This window comes from Thunnus maccoyii, chromosome 2 (assembly GCF_910596095.1).
Source record: "Thunnus maccoyii chromosome 2, fThuMac1.1, whole genome shotgun sequence".
NCBI lineage: Eukaryota > Metazoa > Chordata > Actinopteri > Scombriformes > Scombridae > Thunnus > Thunnus maccoyii.
Genome location: NC_056534.1, coordinates 25,643,028 through 25,653,836, shown reverse-complemented (window position 1 = coordinate 25,653,836; position 10,809 = coordinate 25,643,028). Strand labels below are relative to the sequence as shown.

Here is a 10,809-nt window from a genome sequence, read left to right as displayed (position 1 = left end):
CTTAAAATAATATCCACAATAGAGGCAAATACATCTTCCAAAACCACTTAATGACTGGACTGTGGGAGCAGTTATAGCACTATTGACACCACTTCCTAATAAGACACCCGTGATAATGAACTTATGAATGATAACCAATGGCTAATGGTTAATGAATAATTTACTAATTATTTAAAGATCAGTTATAAGCTAATGAGCGTTTGGGTTGCCAGTTTGGGAAAATGTATCTGACTGTCTGAGTCATTACTCAAGTCATTAATTATTTTTTCAACGTATTAATTATTTGGCTCATGGTAGTTTGAAAAAGGGTACAAATGTAGTTGCAGGGATAAAACAAAAACAAGCACAAAAAAAGAAAAATAGAAAAGAAAAAAATAATTTAACATTGCTAAACATTAATTCTGTTATCAGTTTAACTTAACTTCATAGCCCAAGAATTTAATCAGTGGATGCCATTTTTTTAAAATGTCAAGTTATTAATAAAAGGTTGTGAGTTCTACACTCTCTAAGAAGCCAGGAAATCTGCTGTGAAATTGTTAGTAAAGCATTGCAGTTTTCTCACATCTAATAGATAATTAGATTCTAATAATTAGATATAAATTTTAAACCATGTAAATGGTACCATTTTAGAAAGTGGTACAGGACTATTCAATAATCTGATCAGATGTGAAGTCTGAGGCTCCTAATGTTCCTCCAGTTTGCTTCCCCATGTGGAGACAGTAGGGCCGGCCAGAGATGACATTAAGCTACACATACAGTACAGACCAAAAGTTTGGACCATTTCAGGTGACTACCTCTTGAAGCTCATCAAGTGAATGCAGAGTGTGTGCAAAGCAGTAATCAAAGCAAAAGGTGGCTACTTTGAAGAAACTAGAATATAAGGCGTATTTTCAGTTGTTTTACACTTTTTTGTTAAGTACATATTTCCACATGTGTTAATTCATAGTTTTGATGCCTTCAGTGTGAATCTACAATGTCAATAGTCATGAAAAGAAAGGAAACTCATTGAATGAGAAGGTGTGTCCAAACTTTTGGTCTGTACTGTACATCATTTTGTTACTTTTCATCACCACAGTTGGTGTTGCAATAACTTCCCTTTGCATGGTTGGCAAACTGGCTACGCCCTTGGGGGGTGAGAGAAAGGGAAGCCAAAAACATCCTCATCATAGTGGAGAGCCAATTTTAGGAAGCAGGCAGGTGTAGGCTTGTTTGTTGTGCTGTAGTGAAATAACAATTACACACAATATCCCCAATTACTTTCATTGTAATTCAATCACACACACACACACACACACACGCACACACACACACACACACACACACACACACACACACACACACACACACACACACACACACACACACACACACAAACAGAAGACATTTTGACATGTCACAGATGGAAAAGAACAAGTGTAAATGATAAAATGTATAATGGCTAAATTTCATTTATCTGCTTCAGTTTCAGGGTTGATCAGTTCACTCCTGCACACTTGAGTGGAATGTCTGCTGTAAAAAAGGTTTACTGTGGTTGCTGGATCATTGTGACACTGTCATGGGTTCCTGGAATACTTGAATGATAAAGAGAATATTTTTTATGTTATTAGTAACTGTTCTGCTTTCCTTCAATAACAAGTCAAAATGTCTCCTGTGAAAAAGGCCTTTTGCAGATTTTTAACTAATGCACAGTATGTGGGTAAGCAGGTCTATAGCAGGTTAAGTACATTGAATTTATCTCTTTTTTTTCAAATATGCACTCTGGCCTGTAAACCAGCCTTGGTCAAAACAATCAATGTTAACTCTCTGACAGCTTGTAAACATTCCAACATGGACACAGGGTCAAACTCCACATCACATTTTTCCTGTGGCTCTATATGCTCTACACTACAGCTCAGTCTGTGACCAACAGGAAAAGGAGAGCCACTGATGTAAGTAAGTCGATCTTTCATCTGCATTTTTTTGTTCTGCTCCAATTAAATACACCTAGTTATATCTTAGTCTGGTTACCTATAAACTGCTCCACTTGTGACAGAACATGCTCTGGGTGTAATAATTAGATTTTAAACTGGTTGTGAACCTAGTTGTGGCTTATGATATAGCAGTGACTTCTTCAAAAAAAAAGCCACATTGTCCTTCCATTTGTTTATGTGTGCAGGTTAGACTGAAAGAATGTTGAAAGTTAATTCATGGAAAGGAAACAGAAACAAAAGCTTGCCACTAGATGGGTGAGAAATTAGCATAAAAACAACATAATGTGTCTCTGTGAGGTGTTGTTCCACCACGAGCCTCCAGAACAGCTTCAGTGCTCCTTGTAAAAGATTTTCTCTGCTGCAAGAATGAACCCCAACAAACATTCATCTCTCCAAAATCTCCCACAGCTGTATAAATGGGTTGAGATATGTTGATTCTAACAGGAAATATCATTTGATTCACATAATTTTTATACCCATAAAAACATTCAGTAACCCCTCATGTCCTTAAGGAGGCATTCACATTTGTTATGTTTCTCCACTCTCTTATTTAGTTGTTTTGTTTTAATTTGTCACCATATATTGTCTGCATATTTTGAAATTTACTGTTTATTTTTTAGAAAAAAAGTGTTATGAGTGTCATAGTGTCATAACTGCTTCATTGATTATGCAGTTGTTGTTGTTCTGCAACTTCTCTACTGTCATTCTCTTCAAGAAATGAAGTGAGAAGAACATTACATCTACCATCAGACTTTAAATGTGTCATCCATATAGTCATGGTTTCATATTTTCTGAATAACACCGTAATTATAACTCAAGAAAGCACTGTGAAAGTACTGTGAATTCTTTATCTGCTCTCAGTTTTTGCTTCTATGTCAATGGAGCAACAAATGACAGTTTCCTCCTTTCACGCTTGTTCGCAGAATGTCTCCACCTAAACACACAGCAGCACACTCAATCCCACCTCACACTGTGACCCAGCTGGCACGAGAGTGGCTGGCAGAGGACACACCAAACTTTGACCCAGCAGGGGTATGTGTGGGGTCACAGGAAGTCGAGGCGAGGCTGCTTTGTAAAACACCACACAGCATCTTGGCAGGGAGCCCTTTCTTCACAGCAGTGTTCACTGAAGTCGGCTGCACTGTGGACTGGCGTTACCAGGAGGGAGCTGAGATTGGTAGGCATTGCACACTTTCATCCAAAGCAGCAAGATATTAGGTATGTTTATGAATCCTCAGGGGGAAAACTAGCTCGGTCACCCATGCACAATGACAAAAGACACAAGTCAAAAAATGAAAGACATACTGTCACTTCAGTGCTAACACTAACACACTAACACATATTCCAAGGAGACATTAGTGTAGCTCAGACGCCCACAGACCCATTAAATGAAAAGGCCATAAAAAGTTATGCACTTAAAAATGAGACCAATAAAATAGGTAATCTGTATGATATAAAATGAAACCTTAAAGATTCCCCCAGACATGTGTTAAGATCTACAGATGGGTGACAAATTAAAGGAAAAACCGGAACAGGCCTGAATGCTTGACCCCTACAGTGAGGTCATCAAACCATTCAGTGACCCCTCGTGCCCTGTGAATTGCGGCATTGTCATCCAGGAAGAGACCACTCCTGCAAGGATAGAAATATTTCATCATAGGATAAAGGTAATGACTCAGAACAACTTTGTATTGATTTGCAGTGACTCTTGCCTCTAAGGGGACAAGTGGACCCAAACTATGCCAGCAAAATTCCCCCAACAGAATAACAGAGCCACCAGATCCCCTCACTGTAGGGGTCAAGCATTCAGACCTGTACAAGTTTTTCCTTTAATTTGTCACCAGTCTGTATATAAAAGTACTCTGCTCTGAATAATAATTTGTGCATAATATGTTTTTTCCACAAAAAAAGTTGAATTATACCATTAAGATCCTTAAAATTACATCTCCTTCTTCTACTTCATTGAAAAGTCCAGAATCTCTGAATATGCAAATATTGTTCATTTTAAAAGTTTGACTGCTGGACACAAGATGTCTCCTACTTCACTGTAAGTCCATTCTCAGTGTATGTGCACTGGAGGCTTCAAGTTTCCTCATCACACTTGGCTCCACACTAGTTGTGATGTCACAAATCATGCTCATAGGTACACGCCTTAAACTCAGATTTAAGGTAAACAAAGAAACTTTCCTCCTTCAGCGGATGAATGTGAAAACCTTCTAGTGTCAAACTGCACACAAACATTATTCTGCACAGTGAAGCTCAAACATTCAACTGAAGTAAGACAGTGACAGTTATTATTCATCAAAAGTTAAATACTCAAAAACTCAGCTAATCTCATTCTTTATGACTTTGTGGGTGCAGTTTGATCAGATTGGCAACATCAGCAAACAACCCCACCACTGTCACATTGTTGCATTTTGATTCAGTTGTTGCTAAATCATGATTGGTGCATGGAGTTATACATATCACCTTTTTCCCACTCACTTCACCCACCCAGAAGACCTACAAAAACAGTAATATCTCATGTGAAATAACCAAAATCCTCCAACTCTGGTTGAAAATGTTATGTTCATGTAGCCCCCCATTGCCCAAATAGCCCTATTCAAATACTTTAGTAATCCATGTTATGGCAAGAACTGCTCAGTAAAGAGAAACAACAGTCATTACTTTAAGACGTGAAGGTCAGTCAATCTGAAAAATTTCAAGAACGTTGAAAGTTTCTTCGAGTGCAGTTGCAAAAACCATCAAATACTGTGATGAAACTGGCTTTCATGAGGACCACCCAAGAGTAACCTCTGCTGCAGAGGAGAAGTTCATTAGAGTTACCAGAAATCGCCAACTAATGACACCTCAGATTAGAGCCCACATCAATGCTTTCCAGAGTTCAAGTAGCAGACACATCTCAACATCAACTGTTCGGAGGGGACTGAGTGAATGAATCAGGCCTTCATGGTGGAATTACTGCAAAGAAACCACTACTGATGGAGGCCAATAAGATGAAGAGAATTGTTTGTGCCAAGAAACAGGAATGGACATTAGACCCGTACCCGTACTTTGGTCTGATGAGTCCAGATGTGAGATTTTTGGTTCCAGCCGGCATATCTTTGTGAGACGCAGAGAGGGTGAACGGATGGTATCTGCATGTGTGGTTCCTTCTGTGAAGCATGGAGGAGGAGGTGTGATGGTGTGGGGGGGCTTTACTGGTGACACTGTTAGCAATTTATTCAGAATTCAAGGAACACTTAACCAGTATGGCTACCACAACATCCTGCAGCGACACGCCATCCCATCTGGTTTGTTCTTAGTGGGACTATCATGTGTTTTTCAACAGGACAATGACCCAAAACACACCTCCAGACTCTGTAAGGGCTGTTTGACCAAGAAGCAGAGTGATGGAGTGCAGCATCAGTTGACCTGGCCCCCACAGTCACCTGACCTAAACCCATCTGAGATGGTTTGGGATGAGGTGGACTGCAGAGTGAAGGAAAAACAGCCAAAAGTGCTCAGCATATGTGGTAACTCTTTCAAGACTGTTGGAGAACCATCAGTGTTGGAAGAAGTATCCAGATCCTTTACTTAAGTAAAAGTACCAATACAGCAACGTAAAAATACTCCATTACAAGTAAAAGCATGAAAAATCCTACTACAGTAAAAGTACATAAGTATTATGCACTTGATGTAATTAAAGTATTACAGTAAAAGTAGACTCTGTCTCTGCTCAGTCTCTGACTGATATATTATTATATATGACATCATTAGATTATTAATATTGAAGCATCAGTGTTAGAGCAGCATGTTACTGTTGTAGCTGCTGGAGGTGGAGCTAGTTTCAACTACTTTATATACAGTTAGCTAGTTTAGTCCTGCCCCTCCAAAGGCTCACCAGATAAATCTGAGGGGTCATGAGATGATTTTTTTTTTTATAACAATATTTTTTATTTATTCACAGCTTCAGTAAACAATACATCCAGTGACATATGTTTTTTTTGTTTTTGTATACCCCCCCACCCCTCACCCACCCACATATATTCATCCCACAGACCTTTAGGTCATCGACAGGTTAGTGTGATTAGTAGCCAGAAAAACAGTGTGATAACCAAGACGAGAGGGTACATAAATGAACTGAGTTAAAAATAGTAATAAAAGTAAAAGTAAGTAAATATACAAAAATAATTAAAAAAAAATAGGTAAATAAATAATAATAAAAATTATAGAAAAAAAATTACAGATTAAGTAGATAAGTACATCCAGTTAATTAATAAATAATGTAGATAAAACACTGAAGTTGATGGTTTGTTTGTTGCTGCCTGCATCTCTGCATGATCAACAGATCAACCCTCTGTTCTTAAGTCAGTCTAATTATAGGAGATCATGTCAAGAGGGAGGAGGCAGACCGGGCAAGATGTGTGCACAGCATTAAGGGGACGTTTCAGCAGCATGGAGTTTGTCCACATGAACAAGTAGTGGTTTCCAGTGCGAGTAAAATCTCTCAGGATGCCCTCTAAGGCTGAATTTATTTTTCTCTAGTTTCAATAGGAATAATAAATCATGTAGCCAGGATTTAAAGGAAGGTGGCTGTGAAGATTTCCAAAGGAGAAGAATTTTTCTACGTGCAATCAAGGACGCAAAGCTATTACATTGTTCTGCAAAGATGTAGTTTTAAGCTCATCAGGAGGCACCCCAAAAATGGCTATCTGTGGCGATGGAGTAACAGGTATGTCTAGGATATCAGAAATAGATTTAAAAAATGACTGCCAATAATTAGACAATTTAGTGCATGTCCAGAACATATGTGTTAGGTTGCAGGGCGTCTGGGAACATCTGTCACAAGCTTCCGTGGTCCTATCTGGGTAAAGTTTGAAAAGTTTGCCTCTGCTATAGTGTAGTCTAAAGAGAACTTTAAATTGGATAACAGAATTGGATAACAGGCAGTCTAACGCAGCTAGAGGAGGAATTAACTGCCTCCAATGCTCTTTTCCAGAGAACATCAGAAATGTTCATCTGGAGTTCACTTTCCCAGTCAGAATTGCTCTTACGCACGGACGAGTCATCAATTGGAGATAAGAGATTATAGAGGAATGGCACATTGCCCTTAGACAGGGATTTAGCCTGAAGCACCAAGTCTGTTTGTTTAACACTTGTTTGTTTACTAGATGATTCCATATGTGTTATTTTATATATTTCTAGTCTTCAGTATTGTTCTACATTATAGAAAATAGTAAAAATAAAGAAAGACCTTTGAATAAGTACGTGTGTCCAAACTTTTGACTGGCACTGTGTGTTTTGGGGGCCTGTTGACAGGCAACAGCATTAAGGCACTGGCCACAAAGCTCCAGTAGAAAACATTCTAAAACTTCCTACTGACATCAAGACTTTGGACAACTGGACTGTGTTTTTTAAAAAACAGCATCAACATTTTCTGACCAATTCAATTTTTTATCAAGATATTTTCAAAAGGAAACAACTTCAACGTGATAATTTTAGATGATAATTTTTTCTGCCGTCAGTAACTATCACCTTCATCGTAGGAATACAAAAGTTGAGGTAATATTAACATCACACCAGCTCACAAATCTGTCAGCCTCGTTTGGTGTACGCCATTCAGTATGAGGCCAACAGGAGTAGAATCATCAGAAAATTTCTGAAGATGATATGACACCTGGCTATGCCTGTATAGGTGAATAAAAATGTTGTTTCCAGGCCAGGAGGTGGGGCTGTACTGTATTAAATGCACTTGGGAAATCAAAGAACATGACATGGACTGAGCTGACTCCAAATGGCTATAAATAGTTTATAAGATGTAAAGCAATGCATCCTTAACACCAACTCTATTTCTATAAGCAAACTACATGGGATCCTGAAATGGGCAGACCTGCATATTAGGGGGCTGTATTATAACCCTCTCAACATCAGTGACATCAGGCTGTCATCAAATGTTTTACAGGCTGCTATGCAACAGATTTACTGTAATTTACTGACCAGGCAAGTAGTTACATTCATATGACCTGATTATAAAACTGAGGATAAAAAAAATCATTATTATTTGGACTTATATAATAAATGATGTGATTTTTTTTAGGCTCCATTCGACTCATTGTGTTTATTTCACCTCCACAAGGTCCAGATGCTGTCACACTGACCGCTGTGGTTCGAGGCCCAGCAAGGTGCCTGCTCCTAGGTGAAAGGCCAGCTCTCAACTGCCTGGCCCGGGCCTCAGGGATCGCCACCCGCTGTGCTCAGCTCCAAGCAATGGCAACGGCAGGACGCTGGCATGGAGAAGTGGCTGGCACACGCAAGACCACCCCGGGCTTCCGTCTGGTGGAGAAGTATGCCATGTTGGTTGGCGCCGTGTCCATGCACAGGCAGGACCTGAGTGGTATGGTGATGCTGAAGGACAACCACGTCTGGGCATCAGGGAGTATCACAGAGGTGGGCAACTGCACCACTGGTCCACTTTATATTGCACAGACAATGTATATTCTCCAATAACAAATATAACAGCCTGGAAAGATACAAACCTTTCAATGGAGTGTATAAAAGTTAAATGGTAGTATATATGGAAGCAAAGAAAGGCCTCAATAATTTGAATGTTATATATAACTGAATATGTAATAATGAATTTTACTGAAAATGTAATTCTGAAATATAAATACAATTGAATTTATAGTATTAAAATATTTAACTTGGAAACTATCTGTATTTAAGTTATTTCAGTTCCCTTCTTTTTAAAGTTGTACAGTTTCATAAACTTGATTATAAGAACTGATTTTACAATTCTCAAATTCTGACAGAAAATTCAATCGCTCTATAATAATATAAATATAAAATGTAATGTAATATAAAAACTACAGTATATTAAAGTTTCTCAAATTCAATAGTCAGATGTGGATCTAAAATATAAACATTGTATTCAGTATAGGTTCAATTCCATGATAAGATATTCAGTGGCTTATCAAATTCAGTTTTTATGGCAGTTTATAAGCATGAATACCTCTGAATTTATAGCACTGAAGTATTTGACTTTGAAAACCATTTATGAGAAGTTACAGTATGTGGAAAAATTAAATCAAATTTCACAGTCAGTATCAGTCAGTTGCTTATGAAAGTCACATTATTATGGTCTTTGTTTGCTCCCACAGTTTCACAAGCACAAAGTGATTAAATGACATCACACAGCAAAACCATTAATAAGACTGAATAAAAAACAACACGCTGCTGCTCTTCATATTTTGATAGTATATTTTTTTAATTAATCCATGCATATATCAAAATAAGATCAAACTAATAAATACTACTACTAATAATACTGTCTGAGAAATGAGCATTCAACTTTCAGTTAAATACTTCAAATAATAACCAAGAGGTCAAAATGAAACAGACAGTATTGTTCCTTTCTAAACTTTGTGTGAGTCTCATGGTGTTATGTGTTGCAATCACATTTATTTTTAGGAAGTTTGGTTTCTGTATGTTGCAAACAGACAAGTTAACAGAATCTAAGCTGAAACTCACGTTACACCTCACGTTAACCTCATTGTGTTCAGTAATAACCTTGTGTGTTCTATAGGCTGTGAAAGCTGCCCGGTCAGTGTGCGGCTTCAGCAGTAAGATTGAGGTGGAGTGCTGCTCCACAGAGGAGGGCAGAGAGGCGGCCAGAGCAGGAGCAGACATTGTTATGCTGGACAACTTTCAACCTCAGGTAGAGAATATTAAAAGAACACAAGCCCGGGTCATTTCTCATTTTCATTGCCTGATTTCTATTCCCTCTGCCACTTACAGTACCTCCACATGAAATAATACACCCTGTCTCTCTGTTTCAGGAGCTCCATGTTGCAGCTCGTGCACTGAAGGAGGAGTTCCCAACTCTACTGATAGAAGCCAGTGGAGGAGTGACTCCAGACAACTTAGCCATGTATTTCTCCCCACATGTGGACATCATTTCCCTGGGCTGCATTACACAGGGCTGCCCAGTTGTGGACTTCTCACTCAAAGTTCAAAAGCCTGTTGTTCACTCAAGCCTCCAAGAAGGATGACAAGTAGGACAGATAGACCCACTGATTGAATGGAGTGAGACTTTGTTCTGATAAATCAAGGAGTTTTTTCAAGGGCTAAGATTAAAAAATGATTCACATCCTGTTTTCTGTCCGTATCATCAGTCATTTGATAAGGACCGATGAAGAATAGAAACTGGACTGCACTTGCTTTTCTGCTGGCGTCATGGAGGCCAAATGACAATTTTATCTGGTATCAAAAAGTGCATTGCAAAAGAGAAACAGCAGTCAAAAGTTCAAGCTGATCAAGAGATACATCACATACATACGGGATAAAGGGGAAGTCCAACTAATTCTACAACATGGCCTATTACACACGAGTGTAATAATTTAGTTACTTCCAAGTTAAAGTGTCATTTCACAAAACACTTCACTAGTGGTGTCCAGACATGCAGATAGTTTTGTTTCATTTACATAGTTTTTGAGATATTAGTGTCTGAAACTTCTGTTACCAGCACAACACAATGGAGGCGAATGAAACCGTTTATGTGCTTGTGACATGCAGAAAATGCAACATCATTCTTACATTACTGTGGTTAATCAGAATTAGATTACTGACAGCCATTTTCATTGAGAGCAAAGGAGAAAATAAAGACATACATAACCTGTAACAAGTTGTCATGCAGTTCACTGAATTTGTTTAGAAAGTGTTGGTAGACTTTTAAACTGTTGATCTAATATGTCTTTTTTTCCTTTAATGAACAACATCTCTGTCACCAGCTCAACAGAATAGTCTGTTGAAAAGTCCAATAGAAAAGTCCATTAGCAAGTGGAGCAGCCACAGCTAGTTC

The 10,809-nt window shown here is 38.4% G+C and overlaps 1 protein-coding gene across 2 annotated transcripts; it reads left to right on the top strand.

The window, feature by feature from the left end:
• The first annotated feature begins 1,475 nt into the window (after positions 1-1,475).
• On the top strand, positions 1,476-10,520 carry LOC121884316 (nicotinate-nucleotide pyrophosphorylase [carboxylating]-like). Of its 2 annotated transcripts, XM_042393084.1 has the most exons (6): positions 1,476-1,696; positions 1,811-1,928; positions 2,894-3,147; positions 8,089-8,399; positions 9,535-9,666; positions 9,788-10,520. In XM_042393084.1, the coding sequence occupies exons 3-6, from the start codon at positions 2,895-2,897 to the stop codon at positions 9,998-10,000; spliced, it is 909 nt and encodes a 302-aa protein (XP_042249018.1). In that variant the 5' UTR covers positions 1,476-1,696; positions 1,811-1,928; position 2,894; the 3' UTR covers positions 10,001-10,520. The 2 variants fall into 2 exon arrangements, with proteins under 2 accessions (XP_042249018.1, XP_042249010.1); XM_042393076.1 differs by lacking the exons at positions 1,476-1,696; positions 1,811-1,928 and adding an exon at positions 2,661-2,692.
• The last annotated feature ends 289 nt before the right edge of the window (positions 10,521-10,809 follow it).

Excerpts from the sequence above, each read along its gene's own strand:
- LOC121884316 (XM_042393076.1), top strand. Across the intron at positions 8,400-9,534 it reads CATCAGGGAGTATCACAGAG|GCTGTGAAAGCTGCCCGGTC; the intron begins GTGGGCAACTGC and ends TGTGTTCTATAG. Across the intron at positions 9,667-9,787 it reads TGGACAACTTTCAACCTCAG|GAGCTCCATGTTGCAGCTCG; the intron begins GTAGAGAATATT and ends TCTCTGTTTCAG.